Source organism: Macaca nemestrina, chromosome 7 (assembly GCF_043159975.1).
Source record: "Macaca nemestrina isolate mMacNem1 chromosome 7, mMacNem.hap1, whole genome shotgun sequence".
In the NCBI taxonomy this organism is placed as follows: Eukaryota; Metazoa; Chordata; class Mammalia; order Primates; family Cercopithecidae; genus Macaca; species Macaca nemestrina.
Window position 1 is genome coordinate 62,973,455 of NC_092131.1, and position 16,958 is coordinate 62,990,412.

Sequence of the window (16,958 nt, forward strand, 5' to 3'; positions counted from 1 at the left end):
AGAACCCTGTAGTATTAGTTTTGAACTGGAGGTATTAATATAAATGCATTAAATAACAAGCGAACAAAAAACAGATACTCCTTGGTTCTGTCCACTGAAAGGGTGAAACCACAATGGCAAGAAATAGCAATGAGCAAATCTATACTCAGACTTTTGTTTTCAAATACCGCTGCCCAATAAAAAGGCAGTACTAGGACTTCTGAAAAAATGGCTGATTCCAAGTCTGAAGCAAGAAAAAACCAAAGTAAGGCTAGGCATCATGTTACTCTTGTTTTGTTTCATTTTGTTTTTGAGTCTGGGTCTTGCTCTGTTGAGCAGGCTGGAGTGCGGTGGCACAATCATGGCTCACTGCTGCAGCCTGGAACTCCTGGGCTCAAGCAATCCTCCCACTTCAGCCTCCGAAGTAGCTGGGACTATAGGCATGCACCACCATGCCTGGCTAAGTTTTTTTATTTTTGTAGAGATGAGATCTCACTATGTTGCCCAGGCTGGTCTCGAACTCCTAGCCTCAAGAAATCATCCCAAATATTATGTTAAGGAAGTGCTCAAAGACTAAAGAACAGTCATGTTAAAAGGACACAGGAGCCAGTCACTAGTCAAATTTGGGACACTTTTAGCACAAAAAAGTTAAAAAAAATTTAGTAACAAAAAATAATACATAATTATTACACATATAAGAAAAAAAAGAATTGCAGATAGAGAAGAAATGTTACAATGTTTTTAAATTACTCTTTTTGTAATTAATTTGTTATTATTATTATTATTATTTTTGAGACAGAGTCTCCCTCTGTTGCCTAGGCTGGGGTGCAGTGGTGCAATCTCAGCTCACTGAAACCTCAGCTTCCTGGGTTCAAGTGATTCTTTTGCCTCAGCCTCCCGAGTAGCTGGGATTACAGGTGTGTACCACCACACTGAGCTAATTTTTGTATTTTTAGTAGAGATGGGGGTTTCACCATGTTGGCCAGGCTGGTCTCGAACTCCTGACCTCAGGTGATCTGCCTGCCTCGGCCTCCCAAAGTGCTGGCATTACAGGTGTGAACCACCCTGCCCAGCCTTTGTAATTTAAAAATTACAATTTGGGCTGGGTGCGGTGGCTCAGGCCTGTAATCCCAGCACTTTGGGAGGCTGAGGGGGGTGGATCACGAGGTCAGGAGTTTGAGACAGGTCTGGCCAACATGGTGAAACCCTGTCTCTACTAAAAATACAAAAATTAGCTGGGCATGGCAGTGGGCGCCTGTAATCCCAGCTACTCAGGAGGCTGAGGTGGGAGAGTCGTTTGACCCCGGGAGACAGAAGTTGCAATGAGCTGAGAGACTCCATCTCAAACAAAAACAAAAACAAAATTACAATTTGTAAGTCCCCAGTATAATAAATAATACAGATAAAGACCATTGATGGATGCTAAACACAGTGGGTGAAAAGTTGTTGGGGTATTCTTACGGTCTCCAAGTATCATTTTACTATTATGCTATATGCTAATTCTATATACTAATTCTAAGATTATATGCTAATTCTAAAGAGGAAAATGTACCTTTACAATGGAGAGATCTGGCTATTACCACCTTATCCAAACATTAAGCATTATCCAAAAAATTAAGCATCACCAGTGATGGGACAACCTGATATCATTTGCCTCATAATGTAATGTACTGTGAAGTTCACACTACTTAGCTTCTCCTTCATATATACGTATCTCCTATGTAATATTTTCCTAAAAATATTTATTTTGAATCTAATCAAGTAAACATATAAATTTAAAACTAGGGACATTCTACAAAACTACCCCAAACTCTTTTTATAAAAGGCCAAAGCCATGAAAAAACAAAGAAACAAACAACAAGCAGGATATTATTCTAGATAAAATTACAAGGAACATTAACCACATGAACCTTGACTAGATCCTGGATGATAAAAGTAAAACAAGAAATATAAAACACTTTTGGAGACAATTGGGGAAATTTAATTACAGGCTGTCTGCTACATATTACTGAATTACTACTGATAGTCTGAGGTGCAATAATGATTTATGGATATAAAGGAGAATGTCATTCCTAGGAGATATATGCTGAGATATTTAGGAGTGAAATCTCAAGATATCCACAATTTACTTTCAAATGGTTCAGCAAATATGGAGTAAATACGTCAAGATGTTACATCTGGTAAATACAGATGAAGTATATGGGTATTCATTGTACTCTTACCTATAGATTTGGAATTTTTTAAATAAAAGCTTCGGGGGTAAAATCTCAGTTCAAATGTCATATCTTCTGCGGATGCTTTTTTTTTTTTTTTTTTTTTACTTTTCTAGTCGAATTATTTTTTCTATCTTCAGTATTCCTGCAGTCTTTGTATTTCTACTTTAGCACTTAGCGAATTTGTTAATTGCTAATTCCTAGGTCTGACCTTTTTCCTAAACTGTGTGAAACTGGCCTCATCTTCATTCCCAGAATTTAGCTCTTTATCTGGCACCTACTAGGTATTCAATGTTTGTTGTATGATGAGATAAACTGACACGCCACAGTAACAAACTCAAACTGAATCTAGGTATTGTCTATATCACGTGTCTCAAACTTAATTAAATCTATCAAGCAGGAAGCCTATTAAATGGTCCTTTTTGATCTGTACCATTATAATGAGTACCCACATCAACATTCAGTGGATTTAAAATTGATTTAAAACAAAGCATAACATGTTTCCCTCAAGCAGACTCACCCTTCAGTCATCGCAGGCATATTTTCATTTAAATTCTTCACACTTTCGACTCAAGAAAATTAGAGAAGCATACCTGCTCTACATCCTTGGAAGTGGAGGTCTGGTTTTCTCCCATGATTCCAGGCTGCTCATTTTCCCACGGTAATTTATTTTTTCCTTTTCCTGCACTTAATACCCTTCGGGTACAAATAGTTGGACTGTAAGATCCATAAATTTGCATGCTATCCCTTACGTGGTCACCACAGTGACAGTGTGCACTCTGAGTTCTGTTACCAGCCAAAAGCCAGTCCGTATCTGCTCCATGTGCCAAATGGTTTGATCTACCCCCGGCAGAAGATGGCATCAGTACTGCATATTCCACAAATCCCTGCTCTGTTAGCCTTGGTAAGGTTTTCCTAGCCAATCTGGCCTGCACAGCATTCATCACTCCATCTCCATTATCTTGCAGTTCAACAGTATCCACAGCTTTAAAAAGGATGCTGGTTTTACCTGAGCCCATTGATGATGCCAATACGGCAAAAGCTTCTAAAGCTGCTTGGCGTACCCTGCGTTTGCTATCTACAAGAGCTGGGGCAAGATCAAAGGACAGTTTGGGCAAGTCAAAATCCTCACTAGGATAGGTCAGCAGGGAGCAGATGCAAATGTTCACCACCTCCTCTCTCACTCTGGAATGCTTATGTTTGAGATGTTCCAGGAGTAAACAAAGCACCTGCTGAGGTCCTACTTCCTTCATTAGCTTGAGGAAGATTTTCATGTATTCTTGTTTGATCACCAACTTGTTGTCTGCCAGTACTTTGACAGAAGCTGCTATAACTGGTCCCAAGAACTGCTGTACCTGCTCTCCAAGGCGAATAACCAGTAAATGCAGGACTTGAAGTGTGCCATGAACCACTTTGAAGTTAGAATCGTCTAATAAATTATATAGCAAACTAATGAAGCCAACAAGACTAGAATGAGGAGTAGAACTAGGGTTAAATTTTCCCAGCACCTGCTTTAGTTCTTCGACGGCCTGGGTTCGGTTCTTATAGTCTTCCTGATCCAATAATCGTGAATGCAGCTCCTGAGGAATAATCCCAAATTTAAGATTGCTGTTGGAAAGAGTCACTGCACATGGAAGGGGATCTTCAGGAAATCCAGAGGCTTCCAGTTCCAAATAATAAGGAACTTGACTTCCAAACTGGGACTCCAGGCGGCGATTGTAGTGTCTCCTCAGGGCAGAGGGGAGACGAGAAATATACGATTGAAACCTGTCTTGGCCAAGTCGCTCCCCAATTTGTTGAAGGGCGGAGAAAGCTGTCTCAGATTCTTCTTCTGTCTCCTGATCACCAAGCTTTCGGGCTAGGGATATTATCACCTCGGTGAGATCCAGACCAAGCAACAAGTCCTCAGTAGTAAGCAAGATGGGAAGCAGTAGTGCTGTGGATGCTCTAAGTCGGGCATCGGTACTTTCCAGTCCTTGCTGTATAAGCGTTCTCAGCACCTCTCCAGAACTACGTTTCAGACATATATGCAGGATCTGCAGCGCATCTTTCCGCAGGGCTGGATTCTCTTCCCGTAACGAGACAACTAGTTGAGGCAAAAGTGCTAAGCTAAAGGCCTCTTCCAGCTGGCCTGCCTCACCCTGACCCCGGAGAACGTCTGAGAGAAGTTGCAAGCAGAGCCGCTTCTCATCACTACCTCCTTCCACAAGCACTCGGCCCAGTGCCCGATACAAAGCTTCCTTGCGTCGGGGGAAGCCAAGTCGACCGCCCCGCCGCGGCAAAGCAGCTTGCAAAGCCTGAAAGGCCTCAGAAGGATCCGGCGCGGTGCGGAGGAGTTGAAGGAGCCGAGTCTCCTCTTCATCTCCCCCTGACAAACCGCCTCCAGAATCAGACCAGCTGCTTGAGACTGCCTCCGAGGGCATCAAGAGGGCCGAGGCCAGAGGCGAAGTTGTAGTGGGGCAGGAACCGTGGTCCCCCGCAGCTCCACGGCAGTAGTAGTTTTTCTCTCCTCTCATAATGCCCCCAACTCCACTATCATCAGTCTCTGGGGCGGAAGGACGACTGCGGCTCTGGAGCCGATAGGCAGAGAGGACTGGAAAGGGCGGCAGCAGAAGCAGAGCGGAGGGCGCAGCCGCCATGCAGGGTCGTCAGGTGGCGGTGGTTGGAAGAAATCATTGCCGTCTTCGAAGGGCTCGATAGAGCCCGGACTTCCAGATCCTCTCCAAGCCCCAAGCTGCAGAAGAGGAAAAAGAACAGCTTCAGCCCGCCGCCAGGCCGCCCCCAACTCCGGGAGGCAGCCTCTGGCAAAATGGCCCCCGTCTGAGCCGTAGACCCCACAGCTGCCACCGGGCGTAACCAAGGGCACCACGTGACCAAACCGATTGCTTCCATGGTGATGTACCCAGCGCGGACCTCTTGACCCGGAAATCCACTTGCCGTGATGAATGCTGGGTTATGTAGTCCACGTCAGGTGTTGAGACTAGGCCAAAGTCTCCTGGAAGAGGAAGTCAGAACGTTGCAAACGTAGCTAGAGCGGAGAAGGGAGGAGGGGTGAAGCCATTAGACGGATGTGACGCTTTCCTTGCTCTGGGCGGAAGTTGCCCGCCCCACCCGTAAGAGTTGGGGTTTGACCGGAGCTAGTGAGGATCCAGCCCAGGCTCCAGTTGTCCGCGGCTCCTCCTGCTGTCGCTTCCCGTGAGATTACTGGGACTCAGGTATTTTCCTTTTGCTGTCCTCCAGCGGTGCAGACTTTGGCAGTGTTTTGCCTGAATGCCACTGGTGCTAGAGTAAGAGGCAAAGGACTGAGCGGAGCAGGTGGAAAGAGAGACGACATCTTCTTGTGCAGGGCTGGTTACCCTTGTAAACGCGTTACTCTCTGCCACCCTGAGTAACTGTGATCCTTTCCTCTTGCCATCTGCTTATCAGGACAGAAGATCCGGACCACGGCCAAGCTCACAAATCGGGTACTTTTTTTCAATTCCTGGTCTTTGGGGCCTTTTTTCGCCCCCGCCCTCCTCCCCTTTCTCCTTTTGTCGACTTCTCTTAACCCTCCGGCCGTAGAGGGTTAATTTTTGTTTGTTTGTTTTTTGTTTGTTTGTTTTTGACCACGTTTCCTTACCCTCATCACTTTGCGTTTTCTTTACAACGTACGTAATCTGGAAATAGGTCTGTTTTTTGTTTTTTTTGTTTTTTTTTTTTCCCCCCTGTAGCTAACCGCCTCTCCCTTAGACGTTATCAAAGTCTTTCCTTCTAATGCAGTTCCTCTGTGGGACTCTCCCCTTCCCTCCGCCCCCTCCGTCTGCCGCCCTAGCCTCCCTGCAGGATCCTCAAGCATCTCTGCGGCCTTTCAGTCTCCTAGAGATAGAGATTGCGAAGACAATTTCACTTGCGGTGGAAGTTCTTGGCATCACGGTTCTAAGAGAATTCTGCCCTGTGGATTTAGGAATAATAGTAGACATTTATTTATTTTAGGCGAACTGAGAATTTTGTGTGCATTTTCTCCTTATCATAAATGATACTTAAACGAACACAGTGGAGGAGCTGGCGTATCTAGTGTGAGCCTGAATGCTTTGGAGTGTGGAAGAGAGATTTTTTTTTGAAGGAGTATTAATACAATTACTTTTGAATGACTCGTGCGAAAAGTCTAAGTTATCATTTGAAGACCCAAATTTATGCACTTCAAATGCAAGTATTCCTACCCTTCTCTGTACCAGGTGGGATTTCTCTTAAATACTTTTTAAAGTCTTGGGATAATTGAGTCACATATGCTAAACAGCTTTATAAATAATGCTCCCAGCTGTTGCAGGCGCAAAAATAATTTCTGAATTTTTGCCTTAAATTACGATTTGAATATCAGTTTTGTTTTGTTTTTTTGGGGGGTGGGGATGGGGAATAGACTTAATATAAATGAGGCTGTGTAAATATACATCCTATGTTTTGGTTTAAATTCTAGGCTGTTACTTGGGTTTTAATAAGCCATTTTCGTGTTTAAATGAATCTGCCTAAATTAGGTTTGGCTAACATGTTTCATTTTAGGGACAGGTTAAAGACAGGGAGGTGAAAAACAAGAAATGATTGTAGCAGTTGTCAATGAGAAAGTGTCTGTTTCTCATAGTCCCAACCTAAGAAGCTCAAATGTGTAGACCCATGTATTGCCCAGACTTGAGGAACCCAGTTCAAACTAACCTAGAGAATGATGTACACATTACAGTGCCAGTTTATGTTGAATCAGAATTTTCAAGTTGAAAATCCAGTGCGCTCTTTCTTGTATCGCAGAACTTGGGAAGCCAAGTTAATAACTAGAGGTTGTGTGGTAATCATGGAATCACAGAAAAGGACTTCGAAAGTCTTAAATGAGAGACGTGGATACTTAAGCAGTTATCCTGCCCTTTTCCTGGGAACAAAGCAAGATGAGTCTTCCTTTTGATTGTTTTTTTAGGTCCCTGTGAATCACTGTACATTACAGATTGCAATTTATTTTATATCTGTTATATTTTGTCTCTTTGATTGAAGACTTAGAAGATGCATTAGTCTCCGTAGTGGATATTTAGGAAATGGGACTTCATCAGCATCACGTCTTACTATTTATCTTTTAGAACTATTTTGTGGAACGTAAATCTCATTCATTGAGTGTGTATTCTGTTTATTATTAAGCAGATTTTTTTTAAATCTTACTTTGGAAATCTAGGAATTCTTCTTATATTGACTTAAAAAGCCTTTCGTATTTAATCATATATAGAGAGAGTACAAATTTATAATCAATTTTTAGAATAGTAGAATACACTGTCAGGTGTTTTATTAATAGTACACCTCAGAAGGTTAAAAGGAAGTGGTTAAGGATACATTGAAAAATTCAGCTAAAACAAGTTTAAAATTTCAATAATTTCAAGAGTGTAGTTAAATTAGTGAATTATAGGAATGTGTGTGCTACATATGTTAATTTTTTTTTAGCTGAACTTAAGGGTAAACACAATTGCCCTAAAACCTCCTTTATTTCCAGAATCAGAGATAACATAGTAGTTCCCTGGGCGAATCACTATGATTTTTCTATGTTCTTACTCAAATTTTACAGACATCCAGGAATATTGAACATCAGTGTGAATTCTGTAAACTAGTAAGAATTTTGTATAGTTTGAGAAGTTATTGTGAAGAAATGCTATGCAAATGAAAGTTGCTATTAGTATTAACAAACAATTATAATAACACCATGTTTTGAGTATTTGCTATGTGCCAGGCACCATGCTAGGTACTTAGTAAATATTAAGTCATTTAATCCTCTCAAGAATTTTTTGAGGTTACAACTTCTACATTTGGACTGTGGAACATTTTATGGGTGTTTCCACAAAAGAGTAATTGGATAGAGGAAGAAAGTATAACTCACATTTGCTTAGAGCTTGGAGAAGGTTTTGGTGGAGGTCAGTGTTGAAACTTTAGGATAAAATTAAGATTTTTTTCCCATTATTCATATGTTTTATTATATATCATTTAATTATATATTTTTAAATTTATTATTTTTTCTTTCAATCCTTGTTTGGTTGAAGATTATATATATTTTAATCTACCCTTTTTGGATTTCTATTCAAAATCTTTTTAGTTTCTCGTTTGAGGTAACACTTTAATAAGTTAAGAAATTATGAGCTTATTTTACAGCATTGAGTCAGTTTTCTTGATGTATATGAGTGATATATTTTCATCTACTTAGGTTTATCTTCCAAAGCCATTACATATTTCTGTCTTCAGTCAAAACTGTAATTTTAGAGAAAAATCCAACTTGTATTGCATGTTAATTACTATGTATAAGTTAACAGAATTTCACGTCTGTTGCAAACAGTTTTTCAGTGGACAGGGATTAATTATGTAACTTAGATGCCTGTCATAACATGGATTCAGAAATAACACAGAAGAAAGCAAGTTCCTAAAGTCATTACCACATCCAGTAAGAGTTCTGACAGGCTTCTAATTTTACTTTTGTTTGTCAAGTAATAATAAAAGCCAAATCTCAGATAAAAGGAAAATATCCTAACTTGTTCCATAGGCTCACTGATAAAACTATATACCATTATTAGTTGAATTATCCTATGAGAAAAGAACTGTGGGAAAGAAATTTAAGAAAAGAGCAGATGTGATAAAATATTCTCCTAATTTCATAGATCAGTTATTTTCTCCTTTTAAAGAAAACTGTCTCTTTGAATTTTTTTTTTTTTTTTGTAGTAATCTTGATTTCTCTTCACCATTTATTTACTCTGGGTGTGATCTATATTTATATGGTGGCAGATAATTGCCTCCCAACTGATTTCAGCACCACTGTTTTGTGGCTTAGGTGTCAATTAAGTAGATAGGGACTAAACTCACAACTTGACCTTTATTAACTTGGTTTCAGAGGCTAAAGTTAAGTTACTGTAGACTATGGAAAGTTTGATTTCATTTTAATTTCAAATAGATACTTTTTATTCGATATTGACTAATGCAGTTACCAAGATTCAGAATACTATTAAGTGTTTGCTTTATCGTTTAAAAAAAAAAAAGAAAGAAAGAACAAAAACTATAGCAGGGATATAGAGAAACCTGCTATACCAAATCTGCTTTTAGACAAATACCAGAAGGCAATGATTGTTCCATGGATCCTTCTTTATTTCATTTTAAAGCCCTGATGTATTTTTGTATCTAATGTGTGTATATTTTATAAAGATTTTATGTGAATGATCTATCCTCTTTGTATTTCTGTTCTGCACATTTTTAATTTCTTGTTTGAGTTAAAATTTTAATACAATTAAGAAATTCTGAGCTTATTTAATAAATGAGTCAGTGTAATAGAATATTTAAGAATTATGTAGACAGAGTGCCAAGGTTTAAATCTTGCCTCGGACTTAATTTCTCTGTGCCTCAAATTTCTTTATCTGTAAAATGTGTTATTTCTGAATCCATGTTATGACAGGTGTCTAAGTTACATAATTAATTCCTGTCCACTGAAAAACTGTTTGCAACAGACGTGAAATTCTGTTAACTTATACATAGTAATTAATATGCAATACAAGTTGGATTTTTCTTTAAAATTACAGTTTTGACTGAAGACAGAAATATGTAATGGCTTTGGAAGATAAACCTAAGTAGATGAAAATTTTACAGATAAAGAATAGTATTTACAGATAAAGAAAATTTTACAGAAAAAGTAATAATAACAGTACCTATTATATTGTTGCTCTGAGGATGAAAGGAATTAATACATGTAAAAAGCTTAGAACATTAACTGGTACATATGACAGTCAAAAGTATTCTAGACGCTCTTTTGTAGAATAATTTCATTTTATGAGAAGTGATAACAATTATAAATTGATTCAGTAAATATTTTAAGCAGCTCGACATTGTTTGGCATTTAATTTTTTTAATGTAATGTGTAGAGAGCATTGTTCTAAGATTAAGAAAACATTCTAGTCCCAGTAACGTTTTTTACTAATTATGTATCTTGCTAATTCATTTAACCTCTCTGAACTTAGGATTCTAAAACTGTAAGTCTTATTCAAAATTTAGTGCCTTATGTTTCTGTTGTTTAAGAAAAAACTCTCTTACTGTGCAAAATTTCAAAAACATGTAAAAGCAGAATAATATGATGAATATCTATTTACCTATCACGCATCTTCAATAGTTATCAACTCATGATGACATCTATATCCCCTTCCATTCCCTCATCCCCTATTATTTTGCAGCACATCCTAACAACATATTATTTCATCTACAAATATTTCAATACAGCTGATTATGGGGGCTCACACCTGTAATCGCGGCTCTTTGGGAGGCCAAGGCAGGAGGATTGCTTGAGGCCAAAAGTTCAAGACCAGCCTGAACAACATAGTGAGATCCCATCTCTACAAAAAATAAAAATAAAAAATATTAACCAGGCATGGTAGCATGCACTTGTAGTTCTAGCTACTCAGGAGGCTGAGGAAGGAGAATCCCTTGAGCCCAGGAATTCAAGGTTACAGTTGGCTATGATCACACCATTGTACACCAATTTCAGTATGTATTTGTAAAAGAAAAAGCTCTTAAAAACGCAACCACAATACCACTATTTAGTAACAAAAAATAGCAGTGACTAATTAATATATTAAAATCCAGTCAGTGTGTAAATTTCCAGCTGTTTTCTAAACATGTGGGTGCACACACAAGTGTATGGTTCACAGGTTGTATTTGATTGATATGTCTTTTAAATTTATAGGTGCATTCTCTTTATTTCTTGCAGTTTATTTGATGAAGAATTTAGTTTATTTTACAAGATTTTTCATAGTCAGTATGTTTTTGCTAATTGCATCTTTCTGGTATTGTTTAACATGATTTTTCTATTTTCTATATTTTGTGTAAATTAATAGTTGGAGCTAGAGAATTGACTGTAGTTTAATTGGCTTGACTTTGGTGTGTGTTGGGGGTGGGACATGAGAATACTCATGGGTGTTATGTTTTTCCATCAGAAGGTCCAATTATCTAGCTCTCTCTCTTTTTGTGATATAAACAGCCCTTCACAATCAATGCCCAAGATTTATTAAGGATGCAAAATGGTAATATTCCATTATTCCTTCTTTATTTATTAACATGGATACTTTTAAAAAGAGAAATTTGGCCAGGTATAGTGGCTCATGCCTGTAACCCCAGCACTTTTGGAGGCCAGAGTGGGAGGATCACTTAAGACCAGGAGGTCGAGACTAGTCCGGACAAGGTAGTTAGACCCTATCTCTTAAAAAACAAAAACATACAAACTCATCTATTTCAAAACCCAGTAGTACAGTTAGCATAGGAAAGTCATAATAAATGTTTGATTCTTTCTCTTTGTTTACTAGGTTTCAAATAATGAGTTGGTACATTAGCATCCTCCAGTGGTGACCACTAGGATTTTTTTTTAAGTATCATTATTAACTCATGCATTTAAAATATCTGATGTCTTTTAATCAATTGCAGTTGTTAGTATTGATGATCAGTTTGTCCTGTCTTTGACTAGTGAAAGCCTATTCAGTTTGGCCCCTGAATATTTTTTATACTACTCTTGTAGTATTTGATAGCTTTCTTGCTACCTAGGATTTATTTATTTATTTATTTTGAGACAGGGCCTCACTCCGTCTCCCAAGCTGGAGTGCAGTTGTGTGATCACTGTGCACCGCAGCCTCGACCTCCTGGGCACAAGCAGTTCTCCTAGCTCAGCCCCCCAAGTAGCTGAGACTACAGGCATGTGCCATCACACCCAACTAATTTTTTTGTTCGTTTTTTTCTTTGTAGAGACGGAATTTTACCGTATTGCCCAGGCTGGTCTCAAACTCCTGGGCTCAAGCTATCCTCCCACCTTAGCCTCCCAAAGTGCTAGGATTACACCACCTAGGATTTGGATTCCAAATTTGTCTTGACATCTTCTGCCCCAGACATAATATCAGCTATTTGCCCAAGGAGTTCTGTTCTCTTTGAGGGAAGTGGTATTTAAGGACTACATCTGAATGCTAGAAATGTTCTTTGCTACTGGGATGGTCAGTTTCTAGACCTTTTCAATAGACAGAGCTAGGAAATATAATTTATTTTTTTCCTTAAAATAATATTACATATATTTCCTTAGTATTACATGTATTTCATTTATATTTATATAAATATAAATATAATACTTATATTACATATATTATATATTACATATATTTCCTTGAAATATTACATATATTTCCTTAATATTACATAGATTTAATATGTATGTATAGCTCACATGTATTTTATATATTATATATTTATATATTATATTTATATATTTATAATAATATATATTACATGTATATATCATAATATTAATATAATAATATATTGCATTTATATATTATATAATATTAATATGTTATATTTAATATTAATATACATCATATAATATTTATATATTATAAATTATATAGAAATTATGTATTATGAATATTTACTGTTATTTATATACATACATTTAATTAACATCTTAGTGTTATATCTTTATCTTCTTTTTCCCATACCAAGAATCCTAGATCACAGTGACCCTAGGGTTGATAGAATATCATATCATTACTCATTTGCTTTATAGCACAATGCACACATTAACAGTGTCACAATACAAATAAACAGTGTCCTCATCAACAATGCAATTACTGAAAACAGCGTAAGATGTATATTTTAGGGCATATTGCAATAGAGACTATCAGATTACTGTTTTAAAGTTATTTGGAATGGTATGGTAAGGCCCCTATCTAGGTACATATTTTCTTCCTTTGTATTTTCAAATTTCTTATGGATCATGTTTTTAAGATTTAATTGTGCTTTATAATTATGTAAAATACTTTTCTGATTCCACAATCAAATCTATAAAACAGAGTATATTCAAAGATGTCTACCTTCTATCTCTACCTTCTCTAGTTTATTCCATACCTCCTCTTGTAGGTAACTTTTAAAAGTACATATTGTATGTACTTTTTTTTTATTAGAAATTTTCTTTTTTTATTTCTATTTTTTAATAGAAATGATTATGTATATTTGTAATCTTCCCTTTCGTAGATAAATGGTGACACACTAAACATACTTTGCTTAGATCAGGGAGATTACTGCAGAGTATTCCATACAGAGATTCCCCGTTCCTTTTCATTGCTGTATAGTACTCCACTGTGTGGATGCTCTATAGTTTTCACAACCATTCTTTCGTTGCTGGACATGAGAGTTGTTTTAAAATTCTTGGTCAGTTGCCTTTTGGTCTCTCAAATATGAGGAATAAGAAACATGAGTATATTCTTTTGTTTTTATAAATAGACCTGCAATTATTATTAGCCTTATGAATGTGTCTTTATACATTTTTGCCAGTGTAATTTTTGGATAGATTCTTAGAAGTAGGGTTGTTGGGTCAAAGGATAAATCCAAATGTAATTTTGCTAGATTTTGACAGATTTACCTCCAGAGGTTTTGTATCGTTTTCTATTCCTACAGTAATGAGTGAGATTTCCTGTTTCTCACATCCTCACCAACAGAGTATGCTGTCAAGAGAAAATTGTTAACTCTATGTATTAATGTATTTGATTTTAAGTGAAGTTGAGCAATTGTTGTATGGTTAAAACCATTTATGTTTTTAACAAACATCTGTTCATTTCTTTAACCAATTTTTCCTATAGGGCTAGAGAGTTTTAGAAATATTTTATAATTACTGATAAAAATTTTATATATGCTACAAATATTTTTCCCAGTCTCATTTATATTTTTACTTATGATTTCTTTATTCTAAGTTTTTAAAATGTAGTCAGTTTTACCTATTTTTTCACCAATGTCTTATGGATTTTGTTTCAAAGTTAGGAAACTGTTCCCTAATCTCAGGTTGTCTTAGTTTGTTTTCTGTTACTTGTAACAGAATATCTGAAACTGGGTAATTTGTAAATATAAGGAATTTATTTCTTACAGTTATGGAGGCTGAGAAGTCCAAGGTCAAGGGGGCTACATCTGGTGCGAGCTTTCTTGGGGCTGCATCTGGTGGGAGCCTTCTTGCTGGTAGGAACTCTGCAGAGTCCCAAGGCAGCACAGGGCCTCACATGGTGAGGGGGCTGTGAGTGTGCTAGCTTAGCTCTCTCTCTTCTTTTTATAAAGCCTCTGGTCCCACTCCTGTGATAAATCCCCTTTAATTTGCTAACATATTAATTCGTTAATCTGTAAGTGGATCAATCCATTCATAAGGACTCTGCCAATCACTTCTTAAAACCCCTTCTTCTCAATACTACCGCATTGGGGACTAAATTTCAACATGTTTTCACCCCCATTTCATTCTAATATTTATATAATTACATTTTTCATATGTATACCTCTGATTCATTTGGAATTTATCCTGTTGGTGTAGGTATGTAGCAGAAATCTAGTTTTACCTGTTTCCATATGGCCATTCCGTTATCTCAACACATTTAAACGTTTCTATTTTCCCTTGCTGGGATGCCACTTTTATCATATACTAAACCTGCATATCAAATGATCTACTTTTATATTTTCTGCTCTCCATTGATCTGTTTTTCCTTACATACTTCTCATTTAATCCTATTAATCCACAACAAATTTTACAAATAAGAATGTTTAAGCTAAGGATAAGTAGTTTGCCCAAGTATCAAATAGCCCAGCTATTAAGTAGCAAAATGTAGACTTAAATCCAAGTGTCTCCAACTCTAAAATTAATACTTTTACTCACTGTTCTTTCCTGTTTTTTATGGTACATACACTTCCTTTTACGCAAAGTGGTTACTGAGGTAAATGAAACTGCCAGTGTAAAACTGTTTGACAAATGTGGGGCTTTGAAGATTGGAAAGTATTGCTTCTTTGAATTAGTTTTTTAGCCATTTATGGGTAGATAGCTGAGAACCAAGTATAGTTACAGTTGTCATTTATAATTTTGAAGGCATTATAGTTTTTGAGTCAAACACAGTGGTGTAGTCCCAGCTACTGATGAGGCTGAGGCAGGTGGATCACTTGAGCCTAGGAGTTTGAGGTTGTATTGCGCCATGATCATGCCTCTGAATATCCATTGCACTCCAGCCTGGGCAACATAGTGAGACCCTGTCTCTAAAAAAAATTTATTTTAAATATTTCTTAGAAATAATTTTCAGTAATTTTTAAGCTGTTAAACTTGAGCTATAAATATTTTAACTGGTTCTGGAACTTTTGCCTAAGAATAACCTGGAGGACTTAAAACACAGTTTGTCCATTTCCTGCAACCCCAATGATCTATGTAGTTTCTGATTGCTTACAACTGTGATGGGGCTCAAGAATTTACATTTCTAGCAGGTTCCCAAATGTTGCTCATGCTCTTGGTACAAGAATCATATTTTGAAAATCACTGTTTTAAAAACTTTGTATTTGAAAATGTTAGAGTTCTGCGCATTTTTCTGAAGTCTTATTTTTTGAGAGAGGAAAGGGGCCAAATTAAAAATTTTAAGAATTAATTTGGCCAGGCTCAGTGGCTCACAGCTGTAATCCCAGCACTTTAAGAGGCCAGGATGGGTGATCCTTTGAGTCCAGGAGTTCAAGACTAGCCCAGGCAACATGGTGAAACTCCTTCTCTACAAAAAAATGCAAAAACTAGCCGGGCGTGGTGGTGTGTGCCTGTAGTCCCAACTACTTGGGAGGCTGAAGTGGGACAGTCACCTGAGCCCAGGAGGTCAAGGCTGCCGTGAGTAAACTAAGATCTTGCCCCTGCACCCCAGCCTAGGCAACAGGAATGAGACCTTGTCTTAAAAATAAAAATAAAACAAAGTAAAAGAATTATGTTATGGCAAACTGCTAGTGTAATTCATTTTAAGTTGTTCCCTATTTTTATCTTGCCTTGTTGAAGTTACTAGTTGACATTGTTTTGATTAAGCATTAAAACTATAATTTTTAAAATTAAACTTTATTCTCAGTACTTCTTACAAGGAATGAAAGTATGTCATTTGCATCTAATATAATTATAAACATATGCATAGGCTTTTTTTAATGAAATTACCTTTATCAGTGCCTTTTCTTTGGCCCATTTTAAACACTTTGATAATTTATATTATTATGAAGTAAAATGAACCATTGCTGATTCAAATGAAAAGAATGTTTTACTCACTAGTTGGAATGGTCAGAAAATATTTAAAAGGTTTTAACAACATAGATCTAGGAAAGTGAGATAAAGAAGTATTTTAGGGGCATAAGTGTAGGGGAACAACTTTGTCATGGTACTCTGGTCACCTTGCATGTATCTATATAGGCAAAGACTTAGACCTCAGGACTGCAGCTTATCTGTGGCTTGACACACCTTGTGATTCTCCTGGAATATGAGAGGGTGAGAGGCCTCTAAGGAGCTGCTATGAGGTCATCTCCCAATTTCCCACTCACCTCTCTATTTCCCCTAGAAGTGTGTCATGAGACAGTTTCTCTTCACTTCCCTGGTTGTGATTAGGTATTAGACTTTTGACCCCACCCCACACCCTTAGAATAGAGCTACAGAATAGAAAACTGCTTAGCCATAGTTTACACTGGGCCAGCCCCTTTTTTGTGTTACCATTTTTGATGTGCAGGACAAGGATCCAGGCAGTTTACTCTTCGGCTAATCTTCTGTTCACTCTCTAAGTAATAAACTATCTAAATCTAATAAGCCATCTAAATTTTAAAATGGCTTATATGTCTCTTTACTGATAGAATTAATGAGGCTTTGGCCTGGCTTTGGTAGGTATTTGTTCCCTGGACAGTAAGCAAACTTCCTTCCTTTTTTGTTATGCATGGAAGGAAAGGCGTTTCATG

At 37.3% G+C, this 16,958-nt stretch overlaps 2 protein-coding genes across 13 annotated transcripts in view; one reads left to right on the forward strand and one right to left on the reverse strand.

The window, feature by feature from the left end:
* TOGARAM1 (TOG array regulator of axonemal microtubules 1) overlaps positions 1–5,056 on the reverse strand; it is a 114,331-nt gene extending 109,275 nt beyond the window's left edge. For 4 of the 6 annotated variants that reach the window (XM_071100239.1, XM_071100241.1, XM_071100243.1 and 1 more), the window contains exon 1: positions 2,786–5,056. In XM_071100239.1, the coding sequence (XP_070956340.1) occupies positions 2,786–4,831 (2,046 nt within the window). In that variant the 5' untranslated portion in view covers positions 4,832–5,056. The remainder of the gene's footprint in view (positions 1–2,785) is intronic. The other 2 variants (XM_071100240.1, XM_071100238.1) reach the window with 1 other exon arrangement.
* LOC105481898 (kelch like family member 28) overlaps positions 1–16,958 on the forward strand; it is a 119,552-nt gene that overhangs the window by 74,701 nt on the left and 27,893 nt on the right. Inside the window, exon 1 of one of the 7 annotated variants that reach the window (XM_011741692.3) lies at positions 5,212–5,407. The exons of 4 other annotated variants lie outside the window; for them this stretch is intronic. Coding sequence is in view for 1 of the 3 variants with exons in the window: in XM_011741691.3 (XP_011739993.1) it covers positions 6,365–6,406 (42 nt within the window). In the remaining 2 variants the exon portion in view is untranslated. 2 more of the 7 variants (XM_011741694.3, XM_011741691.3) reach the window with 2 other exon arrangements.